The sequence below is a fragment of the Lynx canadensis genome, chromosome B4, assembly GCF_007474595.2.
Source record: "Lynx canadensis isolate LIC74 chromosome B4, mLynCan4.pri.v2, whole genome shotgun sequence".
NCBI lineage: Eukaryota > Metazoa > Chordata > Mammalia > Carnivora > Felidae > Lynx > Lynx canadensis.
In genome coordinates, this window is record NC_044309.1 from 41,647,061 (window position 1) to 41,668,610 (window position 21,550).

At 50.8% G+C, this 21,550-nt stretch overlaps 3 protein-coding genes and 1 non-coding gene across 5 annotated transcripts in view; 1 reads left to right on the plus strand and 3 right to left on the minus strand.

Moving 5' to 3' along the window:
- Nucleotides 1–2,726: 2,726 nt before the first annotated feature.
- PHB2 (prohibitin 2) lies at nt 2,727–7,847 on the minus strand. 2 transcript variants are annotated; one of them, XM_030321757.1, is made up of 10 exons: nt 7,728–7,847; nt 7,158–7,242; nt 6,768–6,847; nt 5,440–5,624; nt 4,882–5,011; nt 4,680–4,783; nt 4,182–4,259; nt 3,754–3,830; nt 3,284–3,289; nt 2,727–3,095 (listed from the first exon to the last, which is right to left on the minus strand). In XM_030321757.1, exons 1-10 carry the CDS (start codon nt 7,816–7,818, stop codon nt 3,068–3,070), a joined length of 864 nt encoding a protein of 287 aa, XP_030177617.1. In that variant the 5' UTR covers nt 7,819–7,847; the 3' UTR covers nt 2,727–3,067. The 2 variants fall into 2 exon arrangements, with proteins under 2 accessions (XP_030177617.1, XP_030177616.1); XM_030321756.1 differs by lacking the exon at nt 7,728–7,847 and adding an exon at nt 7,412–7,715.
- On the minus strand, nt 4,350–4,611 carry LOC115519615. The gene has a single exon (XR_003970610.1). It is a non-coding gene; the product is annotated as a small nucleolar RNA U89 (small nucleolar RNA).
- Nucleotides 7,848–7,912: 65 nt separating the features above from the next.
- EMG1 (EMG1 N1-specific pseudouridine methyltransferase) lies at nt 7,913–13,509 on the plus strand. The gene is made up of 6 exons (XM_030321584.1): nt 7,913–8,086; nt 11,540–11,641; nt 11,751–11,892; nt 12,259–12,317; nt 12,405–12,554; nt 13,224–13,509. The coding sequence occupies exons 1-6, from the start codon at nt 7,919–7,921 to the stop codon at nt 13,335–13,337; spliced, it is 735 nt and encodes a 244-aa protein (XP_030177444.1). The 5' UTR covers nt 7,913–7,918; the 3' UTR covers nt 13,338–13,509.
- Nucleotides 13,510–13,757: 248 nt separating this feature from the next.
- Nucleotides 13,758–21,550, minus strand: part of LPCAT3 (lysophosphatidylcholine acyltransferase 3) — a 40,601-nt gene continuing 32,808 nt past the window's right edge. The window contains exons 2-13 of the mRNA XM_030321583.2: nt 20,489–20,596; nt 19,852–19,958; nt 18,977–19,070; nt 18,774–18,811; nt 18,161–18,339; nt 17,192–17,300; nt 16,359–16,445; nt 16,093–16,259; nt 14,908–15,055; nt 14,674–14,832; nt 14,454–14,582; nt 13,758–14,167 (exon numbers count right to left, since the gene is read on the minus strand). Of these exons, the coding sequence (XP_030177443.1) occupies nt 14,466–14,582; nt 14,674–14,832; nt 14,908–15,055; nt 16,093–16,259; nt 16,359–16,445; nt 17,192–17,300; nt 18,161–18,339; nt 18,774–18,811; nt 18,977–19,070; nt 19,852–19,958; nt 20,489–20,596 (1,313 nt within the window). The 3' untranslated portion in view covers nt 13,758–14,167; nt 14,454–14,465. The remainder of the gene's footprint in view (nt 14,168–14,453; nt 14,583–14,673; nt 14,833–14,907; nt 15,056–16,092; nt 16,260–16,358; nt 16,446–17,191; nt 17,301–18,160; nt 18,340–18,773; nt 18,812–18,976; nt 19,071–19,851; nt 19,959–20,488; nt 20,597–21,550) is intronic.

The window sequence follows — 21,550 nt, forward strand, 5'->3', positions numbered from 1 at the left end:
CTCCCCAACTTTAGGGCCGAGGACAGGGAGACACCCTGCTGGGGGGTTGAAGACACCCGTCAACAGGCAGGGATGCCCGGCAGGCGGAGGCACAACCCAATCCCTGCTGAGCTGACCCCTCGCTGACCTCAGGGCTGTCTGGCCTCGGAGGAAGGGGCTAGCGAGGGCAGGGGTAGCTGTGGGGAGCCCAGAGACATCCCCTCTCTTTCCCCCCCTGGAGACCAGGCTCCCTAGTGGAGGCTGGGGGGCAGAGGAGGTGGGTAGGAGAGGGGTGGCCTCCCTAGGGAAAGAGGCCTTTCCTCTAGGAAAGGGTGGGAGGCCTAGCGGGGTGGCCAGGCCTCAGAGGAGGTGCCTGCGGCTGGCCCTGGGAGGGAAGGGGTTAAGGCGGTGGGGGGGCAGCCTATGGCAGGAGGACACACCTGTGCGCAGGGGCGGCGGGCGGGGCCCAGGTGAGGAGCCTGCGCCGCCAGGCCCTGGAGAAGGAAGGAGGAAGAGTGGAGGCCCGGCGGGCGGGCTCTAGGCCGTTGAATCCTGGGCCTTGACTCCCCTTCCTCTCCCCGGCACTCACTCTGTGGGGGTCAGGCGGCCCCGGTGACAGGTAAAGGCCACTGGGAGAGGGATTCTGGGGCTGGGCCAGGAACCACCGAGTGGGGATGGAGACCGATGAAGCCGTGTGTGTGTGTGTGTGGGGGGGGGGGGGATCAGGGACAAGCTGTAGGGGTGGCTGGGGAAGGGGCTCAGAGGTGAAGAACTGACGGGCAGGGGCCTGCGGAAGACCTACCTGAGTCCCAGTGGATCAGCAACTTAGGGTGGGGCTGGTGGCGGGCTACAGGGCTCACCCGGAAGTGTCCCCAGGGACTCGGGTGGTGGGGGATGGGAGCCAGGGTTCTGCAGCCTCTCCACAGGGAGCCTGGGCGGAGGACTGCCCGACCTGGAGGTGGGCAGGCTGGGCAGGGGCCCCCGTCTTACCCAGCAGTGTTTGGGTGCTGGTTGGGAGTCTCTAATACTGCCGGGTAATGATGGAGGCCCCCGTTCCCGTGTCAGCGACATCTACCGCCTCGGGCCCCCCAGCCCCCCGCTGGCTGCAACCCCCTCTCCCGAACCTCCCCACACACCGTGGAAGCCCCTTCGTCTTGAGTGAAGTGTGTTGCCAAAGAGGTGGCTCTCCGTTGGCTGGCTGCCCACTGAAGGGACACAATGGCCCGAGCCCCTCCCCCAACCCAGTGTGATTTGTCATCTGGTGGATCCAGAACCCACAGCCGACCTTGAGCTTGGGATCCGCTCACATACCCTCAAGAGACCTCACCTGGACTGCGGCCAGGGTCCCTGTAGCGACTGGTCAGCTCTAGCCTGGAGCTGCATGTCGGCCGGCTCTGGGTCCATCTTCCAGTACAGTGTTGGATGGTCTAATTGTGAAGCTCCTAACACTGTCTGGTAAAGATGGCCCCCGGCCGGTTCCCTCGGCAGTGACCTTCAGGGAGCCCCGAAGACCATGGAGGCCTCCTAAGGAACAACCTCTGACCTTTACCCCTCTGGATGGGGGGTATAAATCATTAGAAAAAGGGAACAATGGGGAGGAGACAAAATGGCTGCCTCTAGAGTCCCAGCAGGATTTGGAAGCATACCAGGTACCTCCATTCTCTTCTCCCCTTGGGAAGATGAAAGAAAGAAAGTGTGGATAGGAACTTGTGGCCGACTGATTCAGGTCACTTGACCCGTCTTTTGTCTAATTGTTGATTTCGTCTTAGGCTCCTAGCTCCGGAGGAGTTGGGCTGACATATCTGGTTCATCTCCTTGTCCCTTTTATGACACTTACCTGCAGAGCAGGGGAAAATAAATCTACTTTTCTTCAACAGTCGGGAGAAGCGGAAGATGAACCCAGTCCCTAACCCTGTAAGACTCATCTCCTCCCCAACCACTGCACTCTGTAATTTCTGTACATACTTTGCCCCCACCCCCCACCCCCGTGCTGATGACTCCAGATGTTCCTGGTCTCCCCCCAAAAGACAAGGGGTGGGAAACAGGGGCCGTTGCGGCATTCAGGCACAGGCAGTGACTTCATTTCTCTAATGCATGAGTGGCCAAGGCTGTCTTGGGAAGGGGGGGCAGCCCGTGTGGGGACTGAAAATAGGCACTCGCTCTGTTGGGGGCCCAGGGCTGCTGGCATGAAGATCCGACCTCCACAGGTAAAGCCCTGCTCCACAAACAGCTTCGCACAGCTGATGACTGAGAAATTTGAGTATGGGTAGCCCACGGCAAGAACATGATCCACTGGGCTTTTGAACGCATAAAGGACCTCGACAGGCACAAATGGTTTCCCCCACAGCCACATGGAGCCTTGTTGCCAAGGAAGCAGCTTGTGTTGGGGTCATCAGATTATTTTGGTCTAGCTCAGCAAAGCCACAGCTGCTCCAGCCTTAAAAAAAGGAAATGTTGGTGAATAGATGTTGGCGATGTGGTAGAAGTGGAGGGTGGAGCGAGAAGTGCAGCTGGGCCTCAGGGTCTGAGGACCTGCTGCTCCCAGCTTAGGCCGTTTTGGATTTGACTAGGCTGGGCTTCCACCGGGAAGCAGCAGGTCCCAGGCTCTTCTTAATGCCTCCCTAACTGCCCCGGCCAGAATCTCGGCGCCCCCTGCTGGCAGACGCAGAGAAAGACCCAGGGGAGCATGACACTACCGTGCGCATGCGTGACCCTCCTAACCCAACTCAGACACACGATGCAAAGACTTAAGCTTAACTAATAAAAATTTATTGACAATTCCTGGGATGGTGGTTATTGCCTCCCAACCTGGAGGGAGGAACCAACACTGTAGGAAATCACGCAGAAATCACGCTGTCCCAGCACCTCTGGCCAACACAGGGAGGAACAGTCATTCCCCCCCCCCCCCCAAAATTGGTCACGCTTTGTTCATCCAAGAAGGGCTGGGAGGCCAGATGCAGAAGGGACCATCACATGATACTGAAGGGTGGGATGGGGGTGTGTGTGTGCTGGACCCCGAGCTGGCTCCTCAAAAACCAGGGGAGAAACAGACCCACTTCTCTGGTGGCAGAGTTCATGGTCACCAGGCTCACTTCTTAGCCTTGATGAGGCTGTCACTGTGGAAACCAGACAGATGGAAGACATTAGGGAACATAAATGTGAGAGGGAGAGCACCTCAGACCACTCCCTCCTTCCTGGGTGAGGGTGTGCGTGCGATGAGGGGAGAAAGGTGAGGCCACAGGGGAGGAGGCAAGTACTGGGAGAGGCAAGACCCTATAGAAACAAGGATGAGTCAACAACTTACCTGCCCCTGCGGATACCAGGTCACCAGACGAACGGGAAACACAAAAAGAGAAGAGAAATGCATGTGTGATCCAATAGTTTCAGGCCCCACCAGTTCTAAGCCCACCTCTGCTCCCAAGAAAAAAAGAAAAACATCTGGAAGCCAGGAAGGTCACACTGAGAAGGGAGACTGATTCCCTTGACCACTACCACTCCTCCCATGCCCTAGAGCAGCGATGGATTTTAGGGCTTTCCGAGTAAGAGAACAGAATATCATTTTTCACTACTCTTCAGTTAGACCAAACCTCACAACTAGAGTGCTTTTTACAAGATAAATCCTATTTGACCTCGTAAGACCAATCTTACGAGAGTCAAGCTCGGGACTGTCAACCACCCACTTTTCTAACTGTTCACAGAAATGGTGTCTTTCAAGCCACCAGACAGACTCAGGTCCCATGCTCTCTGTGATGCCCCCTTGTGTAGGTGTCTCACCGGGTAAAACTTTCATCCTGTAGATTCAGGACAAGGTTGTCAGCAGTGAGATAGATACGGTTCTGTGATGTGGCAATCTATAGGGTGGGAAATAAACAGATGCTTGAATTCACGCCTGGACTTTTACCTTGCAAGTCAACAACCACTGATTGAATACGTGTGGGTTAGGAACTCGGTGACAAGTTAAGGCATGGTTTCTGCCCTCAAAGATCCAGAGCAGTGAGCAACAGCGATGTATTAACACCACAACAGAGGCAGAAACAAAAGGTCATGCCTTTTGTTTTCATGGAGAAAAGAGTGTTGGAGAAGCCAGGTTGAGTAGAAACCTCAGTAAGCAATATTTGAATCCCTTTACGTCAATGTGCTTTCACTTAAAACAATTCCAGACTCACGGCAGCCTTTGGGGGACACTGGGCTCTTGTGCTCACCGTCTTGGAGATGTTCTGGGCTGCCCGGATCTTGCGCAGTTTGATGTAGCCAGGGTTTTTGCTCAGGGCTTCTCCAAGGTGAGCAGGTTGGGGTTAAGGGTTCACACAAGGTCCAGTTTTGGTCTCAACCCGCGGCCCCATCCTTCCTACTCCAGCCCTTCTCTGGACTGTCAGATCCAAGGTTGCGCTCAGATAGCTCGTGCCTAGTCCCACTTTGGTCCCCATCTGTGGGCCCCCCTGCAGGCAGCTGCCAGGAACTGGAGGCAGCAGCAGAAATGGAGGCAAGGCCAGCAGTGCTATTGATCTGCCTTACGGTGAGGAGCCAGGCCTCAGGCACCTCTCTAAGATTTCAGACCCCATTCAAAACCTCCATCCCCAGGGAGCCAAGGACAGAGCACAGAGTCGCATTCGCCTTAGTCTCATCAGCCGGCCCATGAGGGAGAAGGGGAAGCAAGGTGCTCCAGGGGCTGGGCAGAGACTTCTCTAGCAGAAGGATATCATCCTGGCGGCCTCGGCCTCACCCTCGGCCTGCACAATCTTCTGCCGCTGTTCCTGCTTTGCTTTTTCCACCAAAAACTGGGCTCGCTGGGCCTCCTGCTGAGCTGTGGTGGGAGAGAGCCAGGAGGTCACAGATATGAGGTGTCAGGAACCCCAGCCTACCTCCTGCCTTCTCAGAAACCCTATTCCTCTCATAACTCACCCACTTGCTTGGCTTCCACAGCGGCCGTGTACTCTCGGCTAAAGCTCAGCTCTGTGATGGCCACATCATCCAGGATAAGGCTGAAGTCCTTGGCCCTCTCTGTCAGCTCCCGCCGGATCAACAAGGATACCTGGGGGTCAGGGAGGGGCGGGCGGATTGAAGGGACTGGAGAACTGGAAGGGAAGGGCATTGCTGTGATTGTCTGAATACCAGATCTCCTGAGAACGGCAGAAAACCACTAAGCCTTTCTTAGTTCCTCACTAGAACATCTGAGTTGGAAAGGACTTGGTCCAGTCTTCTCAGGTCACAGGGACTCCTCATCTTCCACTCTCCCCAACATAATCTACACTTCTAGACTTTGCCAGTTTCCTCCCCTGGTTCCTGATGCTGACTGCTACTGAGTGCTGATCTTGACTCTCCTGGTTTCTCAGCGGACATTAGTACAGCTTTAAGTTGAAAAGGGAGCCAGGGTCATGACCCTTTTCTAATAAGCTGCCTTTCCTAATATCCACTGCTCGAGGCCTAGGAGGGAAGGTGTGAGATGGTGACAGGTCAGACCTGGGCCCGCTGGGTGATCAGCTGTGAAGCATTGAACTTGGCCACCACACTCTTGAGCACCTCATTGACAATGGACGGCAGCACTCGCTCCTCGTAGTCTAGTCCCAGGCGCTGGTACATGCTGGGAAGCTCCATGGCATTGGGTCGAGACAGCACTCGCAGGGAGATATTCACCATCTGCAGGTCTGAGAGTGAGGTCAGCAGTGGGTGGTCCAGGCCATGGGGGCCTCCTCTGGTCTCTTAGCCAAGAACCCTTCCCCAAGCATTTCCTCCTCCACACACCTCCCTCTACACCTAACGCAGTGCTGTGCAGTTTGGAACTCCCCTGGGGAATGGAGGGTGATCAGGCTGACCAAATGTATCCTTTCCCATTGTAAAGTCTTCTCTACTCACAAGCTCTCCACCAGTAAAGCTGACTTCTCATTTTGTTTCTGTACTGTGTTCAACTTCTATTGTAGGCTCTCTCATGCTGCATCAGAATCATTTGCATTCTTGGGGTGCCTGGGTGGCTCAGTCGGTTAAGCGTCTGACTCTTGGTTTCGGCTCAGGTCATGATCTCACTGTTCGTGGGGTTGAGCCCTGCGTTTGGCTCTGCGCTTTCATTGCAGAGCCCACTTGGGATTCTCTCTCTCTCTCTCTCTCTCTCTCAAAAAAAATCATGTTCTTTAAAAAATCATGTGTTCTTTACTAGACTATGGACTTGAGGACAAGGGTTGTGTTTTATGAGTCCTTTATTTGCAGGGCCTACCATTCAGAGAGTGTTAAGCCACTTTCGCTAAAAACAGTGTATTACAGGTGAGCTACTTGAATCAGTGCGCATGCCTGTGTGTGTGTGTGTGTGTGTGTGTGTGTGTGTGCACGTGCCCACGCACATGAGAAAGGGCTCTGGGTGATCTCAAAGACACAGCTTCTATGTATGGTCTAAAAGGGAACAGGTTCACCCGTGAAAAGTGGGCCAAGTTTCCCCACGACATGGGAAACTACTGGATAGACTTGGATAGAAACTACTGGAGAGTCAAGCAGTTAAAACAAAACAAGGTCTTAGAATAAGGCTTTGATCTACACAGTGACTAAGACAAAGAACAAACAATGCCCTCACTGAACTTACAGTAGTGGGGAGGACAGCTGATAGATATGGGCAAACACACAGGGTGTCCAAATCGTACTGCTTTAACCTCAGAAGCAGGTCCTTTTATTATAGCTGTTTTGCAGAAGAGGAAACCAAGACCCAAGGGATGTGACACTATCCTCCTCCCCTAGGATCTGCCAGGCTTCCTTGCTTACTTTATGGAGCCATCTGGCAGGGACTCCCAGGTGCCCAGACCTACCTTTGGAGCCTGTGGGGGAGGAAATTTTTCGGGGTCTGGCCCGAATGTCATAGATGATGGGGTACTGGAACCAGGGGATCCTGCAGGGGAGGAACAGGGATAGGTATCAGGGGACTGCAGTTTCACTAGTTTCTCCAGGTGTTCCCTCACCACGCGTTTCTTGGCCTGCTCCACCTCTTAATGACCATGGGCAAAGAGAAATTCTCTCCTCCCTCTGGAGAACAGTTTATGTGCCGCCCGAATTTTGGGCAGCACCCACTGCTCCAGCAGAAGGAGGGAGGGGGCAGTAAAAGAGCAGCTCTGAATCCTTCGAAAGCCCTACTACAACCATTGGTGGGTTGGCGTTCAAGGGTGAAGGGGTCAGGGTCAGGCCGCTCTGCCCGCCATTACCTGAAGTGAAGGCCCTCGGCCAGAATGGTGTCCTGCTGCACGCCACCGATCCGATTAAAGAAAATGGCTCTGTGCCCGCCTTCCACTGTGGGGAGAGGGGTGGGGGTCAGGCCAAAACGCTGCTGAGAGTACGTTACTAACCTCTCGGGGAGGCGGGCGGGGTGAGGGTCTGGGTGAGGGCGGGGACCCAGAGGGACAGGGCAGAGGTCTAGCGGGGGTGGGGGGAGTCCGGAGAGCGGGCAGAGGTTGCTCACCGGTGAACACAGATTCGCGGACGCCGTAGGCCACGGCGCCGGCCCCCAGCAGCAGCTTCAGCGCCGTGCCCATGCCCCGTGGCCCGGAGGGCAGCCGCCCCGCTAAGTCCTTCAAGTTCTGGGCCATGTCCGATCCTATGGCCGGCGGCACCAGAGGTCAGAAGCAGGTGCCGGCCCGCCTCTATCCCGCTCCAGTTTAGAGATCGCACCCCTTCACACGAGGGTCCGAGGCCCTCGGCGCTTGCGGGAGAAAGGGCACCGGAAGTGCGTTCCCTTCTAAACCCTCCCCAGGGCCGAGGACCCGAACTTCGCGCACAGGAATTACGCATCCGGAACTTCCAGCCCCTTTCTGGAACCCTGCCCTTCCAGAGAGGCTTCGGTAGCGCCAGACTGCAAGCCATCGCCATTTCCAAGTGCCCACTTTCAAAATGGCAGCCGGAAGGATGTTTGAGATTGGGCAAGCGCGAAGTTTAAGGACGTTATCGCAATTTCCGGTCCGGTTGCAAGATGGCTGCGCCCAGTGGCGGATTCCAACCTCGTGAGCGGCGCGTTGGAGAGCAGGAAGAGGGCTGGGATGCGGTCGCTCCCAAGCGGCCCCGACTCGGGGCGGGAAACAAGATCGGAGGGCGAAGGCTCATTGTGGTGCTGGAAGGGGCCAGTCTGGAGACAGTCAAGGTAGTTTGGGACAAGGAAGTGGAGAATTAGCAGATCGATAGGATGGGACCCCGGGGCGGGGGGGAGGTGAGGGTGAGAGGCTCAAAGTGGATGGAGAGGCAGAGAGAGTGAAACATGCTTTTGGAGGAAGAATAGCCTAGTTGGCTGTCTTTTGGTTAAACACCTGGGTTGGCGTTACTCGTTGTCTTCTGCTCTTCGTGAATCTCACTGCAGCTGTCACATCCTGACTTCAATTGATTTACCGGGATTCTGTGGTAAAAAGTTATCTAAAGGGAGGGAGGGTAGGGAAGGATAGACATGTCCATTGCGTCATCCCTAGGTGTCTTTTGTCACCTTCCTTTATAGTACTATCCACTTTGAAACGCTGGATCAATTATCATTTAATACTTTTACATCCTTATTTTTACCTGTCATTCAGCCCTTTTCCCGAATATTCCAGCAATTGTATATCTTAAAACTGCAGTGTTCTCACTCTGACTTTCTTGTTTCTCTTACCTTTAGAGCTAAACTTGTCGAATGAGGAGGCCCAGAAGAAATAGCACTGGTTTCTAAGTCAGACCTGGGTTTTAAACTTGTTTTTCATACTTATTTTAAGTGTGTGATCTTGAGAAAACAACTTTGTCCTTAGTTTGTAAAGTGGAGGTTAATACTTTGAAAGTGCTTTAAAAGTAATATTTTGATAGTAATGTGATTCTTTTCCATTTTTACTTCCTCAATCTTTGTGTTACTTTATTAAGCTTGCAGTCTAGAAAGTCTTTTTTTTTTTTTCCCATTTTTCTTAGGTAATTGATATTTCCAACTTAATTACAGGATCTTATATTTATGTCTCAGTTAATTGCTTGCCGTCTTCCCAGCCTATTAATTCTGAATCTCCCTTAACCACTTGTTTCTTCATATGTCCCATGGGGATGATAGTACGGACCTTATTGGGTTGAGGGGATGAAGGGAGGTAATATCAGCAAAGGGTTTAGAATGATGCCTGTCACTTGGAATAAATTATTGCCATTGTTATTGATTCCAGGTTCCTCATCAAGAAGTTAAAAAGGTCACGGCCAAATTAAAATTCTTAGAGCATGCTGGTGGAATGTAGGTCAGATTGTCATTAATGGTACTCCAGGGATGATTGAATTCATAGCTGGTTGAAATTTTATGTACTATTATCTTTTGCCTTCCTGGTGCTGGTCCTTCTTGTTCTGCTAGCCTCGTGGAGCCTGCTCTCTCCTATTTATTCCTTAGACTCCAGACTTGTTGGCCTTTGTTAAAGTCTTTGAAAGCACTAAGTTCTCTGATATTTTAAGGCCGTTGCACATAATGTTCTCTAACGGAAGCTTCCTTTGCTTAGCTCTTTATTAATTCCTGTTTGACAGTTCATGCAACAATTACTGAGTATGATGCTGTTCATTTTTCAATTATTAGTTAAAATGTTATTTCTTCATAGGAGTGACTCCCTTCTTGGTATAAATCAGGCCCTCCTGTTAATAATCCTTTAACGAACCATTTATTTTTCTTTCATAATGTTGATCACAATTTGGTTGTGGTTTCATTTGGTGGTTTACTGTTTGTCTCTTCCACTAGAAGGCTTCCATGAGGGCAGGGAATAAAAGGTTCTAAAAATTCTTATAGCTCTGATACCTGTTACAGACAATGAATACACATAGTACTCATTCTCTGATTATTCTAATTAGTTGTTTTCAAGCTTATTAACCACAACCCGCAATAAAAAAGTCACATTGTGAGCCAGTACACACACACACACACACACACACACACACACAAACACATGCAACTATCTGATACCAAAAGCTTCATAAACTACCACTTACCATGACTACATGTAAAGTACTCTTTTCTATTTTATTAAAATAATAAAACTCCTGGTTATAACTTACTAATGGGTAGAAACTGGATTGTTCTATTCAAGAAGTTCTTTTTTTCAATAACTAAGAGTGTCCCACAGAGTTGGTTCTTTCCCTATGCTTACTCTCTGACATTTTTGTTGTTTCAGTTAATCAGTTTCAAAATCTACATGCCTCTTCCCCCAAGCTTTGTGGAGTTATGTTTCCTTTTTTTTTTTTTTTTTTTTTTTAAGTGTTTATTCCTGACAGAGAGAGTGTGAACAGGGGAGTGGCAGAGAGAGGGAGACACAGAATCTGAAGCAGGCTCCAGGCCCTGAGCTGTCAGCACAGAGCCGGAAGTGGGGCTCGAACTCACAGACTGTGAGATCATGACCTGAGCTGAAGTCGGACGGCTTAACCGACTGAGCCACCCAGGCGCTCCTGGAGTTATGTTTCTTAAGTTGTTGCCAGACATACGAATGTTCTATTGATACATAAAAACACAGCCTCTCAAATCCTGCATTTGTATATTTAGTGGTGTGGTTTTGGACTTTTTACTGACCACTTTATTGCTCCTTAGGACCCCAAATTGCAATCTGCAATTCTTTCTTTTAGCTGCTATAGATTTTAGCCAGATCTTTAGTATCACACATGTAGTTAGTGTCTCTTCTAGTATACACTGAGTTACCAGAATAATATTCCTCATTCACTCAGTGCCCTGTTATTCCACAATTATTTCTGGCTTTGTGCTCGATACTTGAGGGACCTTGCAGTTTACAAAGCAGTCATATTTAATCACTGTTCTTCAGTGTTTCAGTTCTACTTTTTCCGCATGCGTTTTCCTTCTTCACATTTCTGCTTTTCCTTTATTCCAGCTGTACCTTTGCTCAGACCAGTCTTAACACTGGCACCAACCCTCTTCCGTTTTACTTTTGAAAGTATTCCTTGCTGAAGTCGCCTCCCGCATCATTAGAATTTTCACACTTTTCTCTCCATCCTCGCCAACACTTATTTCTTGTCTTTTTTTGATACTAGCCATTCTGGCTGGTGAGGTGATACCTTGTTGTGCTTTTGATTTGCATTTCCCTGATAAGTGAGGTTGAGCATCTTTTCATTTGTCTGTTGGTCATCTGGGTGTCTTCCCTAGAAAAGTGTCTGTTCAGGTCCTCTGCCCATTTTTTAATCAGATTGTTTTTTTTGGTATTGCAGAAGTTCTCTGTATTGGTTAATTTGGATATTAACCCCTTATCAGATATATCATTTGCAGATACCTTCTTTCCCATTCAGTAGGTTGCCTTTTTGTTTTGTGGATGGGTTTCCTTTGCTGTGCGGGAGTTTAGATCACGTGAAATCACAGGCTGTGTCCTTTTGTCATCCAAGATCATTTACAAGGGTAGGGGAGAAAGGGTCAGTGGCCACACAGTAAACCCCTGAAAGGCTTGCTGGGCCCCATCCCCCATTTCTGATTCAGAAGATCTGGAGTAGACTGAGAATTTGACTAACAAGTTTCTAGATGATGATTATGATGCTGCTGCTGCTTTGGGGACCACACTTTGAGAACCACTAGTCTAGGTAAAAGAAGCTTATGTTGCTGTCTGTCATGTTCCCTGTTCTTTAGGTAGGGAAGACCTATGAGTTACTCAACTGTGACAAGCACAAGTCTGTGCTGTTGAAGAATGGACGGGACCCTGGGGAAGTGAGACCAGACATAGCTCACCAGGTAACTCCAGGGACAGAGCTCACGACCTCAAGCCTTTGTACAGAAGGTCGGGCAGCTGTGTGCTGCTTCTCTTCGCTTGAAACTATGCCTTGGTTTCTGCGTCCCCCAGAGTTTACTGATGCTGATGGACAGTCCCCTGAACCGAGCTGGCTTGCTGCAGGTTTATATCCACACACAGAAGAATGTGCTGATTGAAGTGAACCCCCAGACTCGAATTCCCAGAACCTTTGACCGCTTTTGTGGCCTCATGGGTGAGATCTCTAGGAGTTAAGGTTCAGAACGAACTTGGCAGTAGTGAAGAAGGGAGGAAGAGGAAAGAGATAAATGAAATGTGAGCTTTGTAAATAGGAGGAGTGGGGTGTATGTTTGATACCAGAACAAGGACTCATCTTCCCAGGGGCTGGGGTAAAACCTGCATGGGTTCCTGGCCGAGTGAACTCATTGCCATCCAACTAGTCGTATGCTTGACAACTGCTCGTTCGTAGCATTTTAGGACCATAGTGTGGATGTAAAGGACACACGGAGCCCACTTTACCTGTGGGTTTTTCTGGTTAGATTTCTGGGCAGAAGAAATGGGGTCACCACCTAGCTCTGAACTCTTTTCTCCCCACCCTCAGTTCAGCTTTTACACAAACTCAGTGTTCGAGCAGCTGATGGCCCCCAGAAACTCTTGAAGGTGAGATACTGGCACCTACTGGTTGGAGGTGGGGTTCTGAGATTGTTTCTGGGGCTGATTTTTCTTTTTTTCCCTTGTTCTCTTTAGGTAATTAAGAATCCAGTGTCAGATCACTTCCCAGTTGGATGTATGAAGATTGGCACATCTTTTTCCATTCCAGTTGTCAGTGATGTACGAGACTTGGTGCCTAGCAGTGACCCTATTGTTTTTGTGGTGGGGGCCTTTGCCCATGGCCAGGTAAGGCCTGGGCTCAACTCTTGGGTTCTTCATAGAACTGAGGCTTAGTATAGAATTCTGAGAACAGCTGGCATTTTGATGACCTTGGGAGACAGAGGGTGAGAACAAAGCCGGAAGACAAACAGGGCCTCCACGACCTGCACGCCCCCCCCCCCCCCCCCCCCCAGCTGTATCTTTTGAGGACTGCTGGTATATTTGTGACAGTGAGAGTCAAGGCCTTCTTCATCCTTTGTACAACTTGAACAGCACTGGAGGGGCGCCTCAGTGGCTCAGTCAGTTAAGCGTCTGATTTCAGCTCGGGTCATGATCTTATGATTCATGGGTTCAAGCCCTATGTTGGGCTCCACGCTATCAGTGCAGAGCCTGCTTGGGATTCTCTCTCTCCCCCTCCCACCCTTCCCCCACACGCACTATCACTCACTCTCTCTCTCAAAAACAAGTAAATCTTTAAAAAAATAGCACCATAAAGATCGGCTGGCTCAGTCGGTAGAGCTTGCCGCTCTTGATCTCAGGGTTGTGAGTTCGAGCCCCATGCCAGGTGTAAACATTACTTAAAAATAAAATCTAGAAAGAAACCCAGCACTGTGAAATACTAGCTCAGCCCTGTGTTCCCTTCCCCAAAGACGGGCTGAACTTGTTACAGAGTGACAGAACTGTTTCTCTCCTTAGGTCAATGTGGAGTATACGGAGAAGATGGTGTCTATCAGCAACTACCCCCTGTCTGCAGCCCTCACCTGTGCAAAACTGACCACAGCCTTTGAAGAAGTATGGGGGGTCATCTGACAATAGCACCTTGTTCTGAAACAGAGACTGTTGCCATTATATCCCTTGGCCCTGCTTTCCGCCCGCTGCTCGGAGAGAGGACCTTCCTGCACCGGGACTGTGGGGGGTTTGGGGAAGCCGAGGCTGTACATTTGCTATTTGTTTAGCTTATAAATACTGTTTATCCTATAAATATCTGGTAGTTCTTTGGGGATTCCTAAAATTAGCAGTATCTTAATGGTGGAAAAAAATCTTAATGGTGGTTCTCCTCAGACTCCAGGAAAAGATGTGAGGTCACAGCGTTTGCAAGTTGGTCCCAGGCTTTGCGGTTAGGCCTTGACTCCCACCTTCTGGGCGGTAAAGAGAGAGCCCTGCTGAATTTTCAGCCATGTGGCAAGCACGGAGAACAGTCTGTAAGGAAGCAGCCAGGAATGCCAGCAGTGAAAAACTGAACAAAGAGAAGTGATTTTATCTGGTACAGTTCCAAGGTAGAAAAAGTGGAGCAGGTGGGGCCTTGTACCCCACCCCGCCCCCCCATGGGGGGGGTGGTGGTAGCGGCACATATACAATCATAGTAAATTGGCAGGAGAAAAACACAACAGATTCCTGGCTAGAGGGGGAGAGATAAGGCAACGTGCATGGGGGAGCCCAGAGGGGAGACACGGGCCCTCTACTCCTCCCACGAGAGTTTCCCCTTTGGCCCCAGATGAAGACTTGGCTGGCAGCAGAGGCACGGCTAGGAGTATCATGTCTTCCCACTCCCTGGTTTCCATGTTCTCTGTGCTCTGAGGCGAAGGAGGGCTGTGGAAAGGGAGACAAGTGGTTTCTGCACCAGCCCGGCGCTAGGCCACCTGCAAGAGAAGAGATTTGATTGGCAGGCTGGTCGGAGTTATTCCTTCCAGTCTCTGGTCTACAGAGACCAGACTCTGGGGGCCCAAGTTTGCCGTGATCGTATAGTACTCTGCGTTGTGGGGGCCCAAGTTAGAGTGGTCAGTGCCCCACACTTGTTTTCCCGGGAGCCAGGCTACCTTCAGAGTCACTCCAGGTTTCAGTACCGTCTCCCTGCCATCCGCCCCCAATCTATTGCTCTCGTCTATAACTTGCTGGTTCAGCTTAGCTACAGGGATGGTCACTTACCAGGGAAATCGATTATTTCGCTTTCTTTAACTTTTCTTTCCTTGGCACCATTACTTTGTGAACATAAGGCAATATGAAGAGTAGGCTCAAGAAGAAGACGTGGCCAAGAAAATAGACGGATTTATACACCTGTAGGGAGATAGCGGCCATTGAGCGAGAGACAGAGCAAGGACCGTCCTCACGGCCTGCGGTTTCAGCGATTTCCGCCCCCTCCGCTTACCTTAAACCACTTGTCCCACGTGAAGAGGCAGAAGGCAGTCATTGAGTAACCCATGAAGAGCCAGTGGATGGTCTGCTGCACCAAGTAGTAGAAGGGTTGTAGGATGGTAATGGAAGCCAGGTTGCTCAGGGTTGGGCTCTCCTGAATTAGCCCGGCAGCCTGGGGAGCGAGGGGAGAGGTCGTGAGTGTCTCGCTCGTCGTCGTCCCTGTTCACCTGGCACCCCTCAGGCCTACCTTTCTCTCCACGATGACAATGAGGAATTCCATCTGGAAGCAGACCAGGTATCCCGAGTGGAGGCCGTGCCAGAGGGCCAAGAAGAGCAGCGACAGTCCCTGGGACAGTTCTTTATTTCCAAGGAACTTGAGCCGTTTGAAGACGTAACTAGAGAAAAGGGTGGGTGGGGATGGGCCTCAGAGCAGTGCCTGCTGCCACGCTGGTGGCTCCTGCTCCGGGTGGTCTGGGGTGAGGGAGGCGGTGCCATCAGACTAGCTTTAGAAATGAAAGGCAGGGGCACCTGAGTGGCTCAGTCGGTTAAGTGACCGACTCTTGGTTTCGGCTCAGGTCGTGATCTCACGGTTTCGTGGGTTCAAGCCCCGCATTGGGCTCTGCACGGCCAGTGCAGAGCCTGCTTGGGATTCTCTCTCTGCCCCCCTGCCTCGGTCTCTGCCCCTCCCCCACTCTCACTGTCTGTCTCTCTCAAAATAAATGAATAAACTTTAAAAAAAATTAAAAGTGGGGCGCCTGGGTGGCGCAGTCGGTTGGGCGTCCGACTTCAGCCAGGTCGCGATCTCGCGGTCCATGAGTTCGAGCCCCGCGTCAGGCTCCGGGCTGATGGCTCGGAGCCTGGAGCCTGTTTCCAATTCTGTGTCTCCCTCTCACTCTGCCCCTCCCCCGTTCATGCTCTCTCTCTGTCCCAAAAATAAATAAACATTGAAAAAAAAAAATTAAAAGAAATGAAAGGCAGCGGAGTCGATGACTCTGTTCAGAGACAGCAAACAGACCTCACGCTTAGCTGGGTGAGCTTGGGCGAGCCACTTTGTACAAGATGACTGAGTGCTGAGCGCCCGGTGCCTAAGCTGCAGTGCTGAACAGGGCAGACCGGTTCTCGTGCCGCTCAACACTTGTGCGTTGGTGGGGACAAATAAAGACGTTTGTAAACGGCAAAGGGGAACATGAAACCAGGGCGGAACTGGGATTAAAATTCACGGCACCTCTCGGTCTTGCTTGTGCCTTGCGAATGTGACAGGAGTGGTTTTCGGGGGGCCGGGAGTGGAGACGGAAGTCGGTATGTGGTGGGTGGGTGCGAGAACGATGAGGTTCTACCCAGAGTGGGAAAAGATGGATCGCGCATCCGTGCGCTCAAATCTGGGAAAGTGGTAGAAGAAGCTAGGGTCCGGACCCCCGTTCCAGCCGCTTACCGGGCCACCCAGGCATTGGTGTTGATGTTGAAAGAGGCGATGGTGCCGGTGAATCGGGGGGTCGTTTCAAAGAGCCACACCTTCATGTTGGCACAGGCGTCCCACTTCGCCTTTCTGTGTTCGTCAAAGTCATTGAAGCCCAGCCCTGTCAAAATGCACACTCCTTCCTGAGGGAGGGAGCATTCCATTAGCATTCCTGCTCCTCTCCTCCCCACCGCGCCCCACAGCTTGTTGGAATATGACCCCGGTTCATCTTTCCTACTTACTGTGACCAGCCAACAGGTGACGTACTTGTACAGCACGAACTTGCCCCAGAGCAGCATGTACATGCAGCGGAACCAGAAATCGTGGTTCTTGAGGAAGGAACACACAGGCATTAGGGATACTCCCCGGGCAAGGCCAAATGCCCTTCATGTTCTTCCCTTCCAAACTTGAGGCTGACTACTTCATGTCCACCTGACGGTCCGCTTCGCTGCCCTTCTAGTAGGCTAAGAGGAATACGCAGGGAGCCCAGTGAACATCCATTCACCTTTTTCTTTGAAGAGTCCCAGAAACAGCATTGTCCCTAAACTCCTCTAACGCACTGAGCATTCGGGACACGGAGCACCGAGGGACTTTTATATATCCATGGTCAATGTTAGTTTAAGGAGATAAACCTACCCAGAGTGCGTAGGGAGCTGCTGCAAGCCTTTCAGCTGGGCAGGAGCAAAAGCCAGCACTTCCCCCTCCCTTGGTTTTTGAATTCCCTAGAAGCCCCCAATCTATCAAGAGAAGAAAACAGGCTGGAGAGGACCAAAAGCTGTTCTGCTCCAAGGAGTCACTTGGCTGTAATAAATCAGGCTAAGAGCTGCTCCCGAGGGAGGTAAGGGGTGCTAACAGTGCACCTGGCACAGCCCTGTGCCCACGGAGGTCGTTCAGTGCTGGCTGATGAACGTGTCGCGGCCCGGCTGGCATTGACACCAACTCTCACAGATCTAGAGCGAAACCAACATGCATTTGTAGATGGTGTTACCCGCTTCTTGGCTATCTACAGGGATCCTTGCCTGTCCATTTCTACCTCTGATGCAGTCACACTGCTGCTCCATTAGTAAGCACTCACTTCATAGTCTTCAGTGAGGAGATAGTCTTCTGTGATGTGGGGGCTAAGCAGAGTGTAGCCCACTAGGTAGACAAGGCCCAGACTCAGGCGCTTGAGAGCAGGTATGGTGCTGGAAAGGAACAAGCAAGGTCACAACGGACAGAGGCTATTCCCTTCGCCCTCCGACCTTAAATTACGGAGAGAGGGGCTTCAGAGTGTGGCTATCCGCCCGGAGGAGGACGAGTGGCTCTCCGTCCAGAGCCTTTATTCAGTCTCAGGGAAAGACAGCTCTCTGTGGTTGGCTTTGGGCAATGGTGAACGCGAGACCCTGCGAGTCACAGGGGCGGGCAGGGTGGGCAGGGGAGCGGTGTGGATGAGTCTGTGGTGCTTCCCCCTCAGGGCTCCTACACATCTCACGGCCTCACCAACCGCCTCCATCCACACTGGGACCGAAAATCCAGTGCGGAGGACTGGAGGATGACCAATTCTCAGTCTGCTCCTTCCTACCCTGGTTGAATCGAGGCCCAAACACAGGCTAGACACGTTCTCAGGAAAAGGATTTTTCTGGTAACTTTTCAATTTTCTACTGTGATATATATATGCACATATATATATATATACACACACACATACACACACACATTTTTGTATATTTAACAATCTTTTCTTTTAAACCGAGAAAACGGGTTTTAAAGGCAGGGACGTGACTGTTCAGGCAAAATCCTGTGGCATAAAAGCGAATTTTTACGTTTGTACTACAGGGTCGGAATGGCTGGCTGGAAGTAGCCTACGCTGAAATGGGCCCGCCACCCGCGCTGAGCAGGTACGGAGCGCCCGTTACGACAGTCCGGGGCCGGTGCAGCACAGGCCTGTGAGCCGGGGCCGTGCTGGAGAACGCAGCCAGGGCTGGCCTGCAGGAAGGCACCTAGAAGTGGCTTTGTATTGGGTGAGATCACCTATACAGAGGTCTCGACCAAGAGGGGCAATTACCTGTTTGGTATCTTCCCTGGTATGTCAGTCAGCTGTCCCTGCACCAGCTTCATGTAGTGGTTCATTGAGAACTGGGGCCCTACCAAGAAGGCCCCATAGAAGTAGGAGAAACCAGCAACTTCCAGCAGGGAAGGGACACCCCGTATGGCATATTTCTGTTGCTCAGAGGACAAGGAATTCTATGCCGAGAAGAGAATGAATGGTTCAGGATAGCCTTGAATCTCCCCCCAAGAGCCAGTCTGCGTGTTCCCCACCCTGGGACCCCACTGAACTGGGGTTCTTCAAACAGCCGTCTCTTCGAGGGCGTGACATGGAGAAGAGTAATTGCCTCACGTGGAAATGAGTATGTGCAGGGGTAACTTAGCAACAAGTGGCTGCTGCTTTTCCAAACGCCATGCTGGCACTGATCTCTGGACTTTGTGCGAGAGCTGGATCCGGGCAAATTAGATTTGCTGATCCGTGCTCAGTGCTCTCTGAAACAGAACTCACACAGGCCGGGGATGAGGTAGAGGCTCTGCCCCTGGCATCTGGGTCCAGTCTTTTGATTACAACAGCCTTTCTCCTTCCCTCTGGTTCAATTCCTTAACCTCTCTGCAGAGGAATGGGAACTTACCTGATCCTTCCCTCCGTCAAAGTAGTCAACAGCCAGACCTGAGCAGAGAGAGAAGGTGTGGGTAGAGCAGGGGGAGAGGCCACTGAGGAGGTGGCCTGTGGACTGAGTGTAGCCAGGAGCGGACCGGGGAACACAGAGTAAGTTTACGGTCAGACGGGGAAGAGCCTAGGGGTAAAAGGGGAAGGCAATGAGCCAGCACTCACCAATCAGCTTCAAGGTCAGGACACAATGTGGCATTGTCCACTTGATATCATAGTTGCCAGTGGCTGTGTAATAATATCCGGCAAGAAGGTAGGCCTAGGGAGGGGGAAGAATTTATTCCATCACCAGCTAGGATTTCTTTATTTTCTCCCTGCTCTAAAATCCACTGTATTCTTTCATTTTCCCCTTCTCTGGGTCTCCTCCTTAAAGGCTTTTAAGTTTGATCTTTTAAATAAAAAAAAAATTTGTTTATTCATTTTTGAGAAAGAGAGAACGTGAGCGGGGAAGGGGCAGAGAGAGGTGGGAGGGACAGAGGATCCAAATCAGGCCCTGCTGACAGCAGACAGCCTGATGTGGGGCTCAAACTCATGAACCGTTGAGATCACGACCTGAGCTGAAGTCAGACGCTTAACCAACTGAGCCACCCAGGGGCCCTAAAGGCTTTAAGTTCCTATACATAGAAGAAACTGAACCTATGGAGAGGAATGCTCAAGGCTTCTCAGCAGAATGAGGGCTCAACTGAGAATTTGGAGCTTAGAGTCCATAGCTCAGTCTCAGCTGGTTTTCTGCCTGGCCTTTACGCGACACCCCTCCTGGACAGCTAGCTGGGTAGTCCTGGTCAAGACCAAAGAACAAGAATGGCGCAGTCCTGTGCAAGGGCTCAGCTGTTCAGGTCATCGTCACTGCAACCTGCAGATGGGGCGCCTGGCGCCTGCGAAGAGTGACCTACCTGAAGCCATGCTGCGGAGAGATGTCGGGAGAAAGGACTAGAAATCGGGTCTCCTAGGTCACTTTTTCCGCGCCACAGTCCCCGACCTCCCCCCTCCCCCGAACGGCTGTTGGCTGTGGTCTGAGCTGCCGAGGGAGAGGCGTTTACCATCTGGAAGCAAAATGTAGTGAGGACGGCAGTGACGGTGCGGCCCATCAGTCGAAGGATGAGGAACTGAAGTCCAACACACAGCAGGGAGTGGTAGAGCTGATTTCCTGGAGGCGGAGAGGACAGCAAATTTCAGCCTGTGGTGGTTTTGTTTTTTGGGTTTTGTTTTTGTTTTTTCGCATTCTCACCTGGGCTGAGACTTCTAAACACAAAGAGAATATTTCAAGAAAAAAACCTTTGGTATTAGGATTTTTTTCTTTTCAAAGAGACTCAGATCTTGGCGGGAGGGAAGGAAATGAACTGTATACATATAAGGGATTGTCAGGGCGTTGCTGCATTTCTGAGTGTTTGAGCTAAAGGGATGCTCCTGAAGAAGGCTGCTTGCATCTTTCATCCAGTTACAGCCCCAGCAGAGGAAATGATGGGGGGCTGGCAAAGGTAACCAAGCACTCTCAAAATGTTATCTGGGAAAGGGATGCACGGAAAAGGAAAATTAAGCTCTGGTCCTGTGCATAGAAACCCTCTTTGCAAGCAGAGCGTTATTAACTTCCCTAGCCATCACACTCCAGAAACTCTGTTTAAGCCTGTTCCTTCCCAGGTTCCCTCCAATCGCCGTGCTACTGCCAAGTTCACTCACCAAAGTTAAAATAAGCAATTGAGAGGCCTGTAAAGGCGTGGAAGAGATGGATGAGGTAGCTGTCCTTGAAGTAAAGGTAACGCCGATAAAATACAGCCATGGGGTAACCTAGAGGGGAGAAAAATCAGTCAGAGGGTCACGCATGCCTGATGCCCTCCCGGTTTTGGAAGTTTCTCTGGCATGAAATGCAGCCCAGAGTGGAAAATACGTCCCTTATGTGGATGACAGCAGAGAACAGTATCCAAGAATCAAAATTTGCTTTGTAAATACAAACTTAAAACTGAAGATATGGGGGCACCTGGGTGGCCCCGTCGGTTAAGTGTCCAATTTCTGTTCAGGTCACGATCTCGCAGTTCGTGGCTTCGAGCTCTGTGCTGACAGCTCAGAGCCTGAAGCCTGCTTCAGATTCTGAGTCTCCCTCTCTCTCTGCCCCTCCCCTGCTCGTACCCTCTCTCTCTCTCTCTCTCTCTCTCTCTCAAAAATAAATAAAACACACACAAAAAATTTTAAACTAAAGGTATCAATTTTATACTGAGGCAATACAAAACTGGGTCCTAAGACTAGGTTTCCTTTATAGCCTATTAAATATTGCTAGGAATTTTCTCTTGCGTTTTTCTAAATGACACAAGGAATTAAGGGTGCCTAACGATGCCCTGAGATGCTAGTTTACACCTTTATGCTCGATTATGATTTCATCGCCTGTCCTGTTAGCAGAGTAATGTCAGCTTATTAACATTATTAAGAGGACAAATATAAATTAAAACCAGGCTACAAAATGGGATTACTGACTGCACATACAGTTGTAGACTCCTCACATACTGAGGTCTGGGCATCAACTGTGTTATAAATCCATGTAAATATCCTGGGGAAATGTCATCTAAAGCTGTGATTCCGAGGATAGTCCCAGGGCCACGACGACGGAACTACAAGGGGTCTCTGCTGGGTCATAAACTGATTAGGCATGGCGAAAGGCAGCTTACGGAATTAAAAAGGGTCAATAACATTTGGCATTTCTGAACTACAATCAGTATGTTCCATGGCTTTACTACACATTCAGTGTTC

What these genes read in the sequence shown, in the direction of transcription:
- PHB2 (XM_030321756.1), bottom strand. Translation starts at nt 7,538, where the DNA reads ATGGCCCAGAACTTGAAGGACTTAGCGGGGCGGCTGCCCTCCGGGCCA. An exon ending in CCGCGAATCTGTGTTCACCG is followed by an intron (nt 7,243 to 7,411) that starts GTGAGCAACCTC and finishes CTCTCCCCACAG; the next exon opens with TGGAAGGCGGGCACAGAGCC. An exon ending in CTCCCCCACAGGCTCCAAAG is followed by an intron (nt 5,625 to 6,767) that starts GTAGGTCTGGGC and finishes CCTCACTCTCAG; the next exon opens with ACCTGCAGATGGTGAATATC.
- EMG1 (XM_030321584.1), top strand. Translation starts at nt 7,919, where the DNA reads ATGGCTGCGCCCAGTGGCGGATTCCAACCTCGTGAGCGGCGCGTTGGA. An exon ending in CCAGTCTGGAGACAGTCAAG is followed by an intron (nt 8,087 to 11,539) that starts GTAGTTTGGGAC and finishes CCTGTTCTTTAG; the next exon opens with GTAGGGAAGACCTATGAGTT. An exon ending in GGGCCTTTGCCCATGGCCAG is followed by an intron (nt 12,555 to 13,223) that starts GTAAGGCCTGGG and finishes TTCTCTCCTTAG; the next exon opens with GTCAATGTGGAGTATACGGA.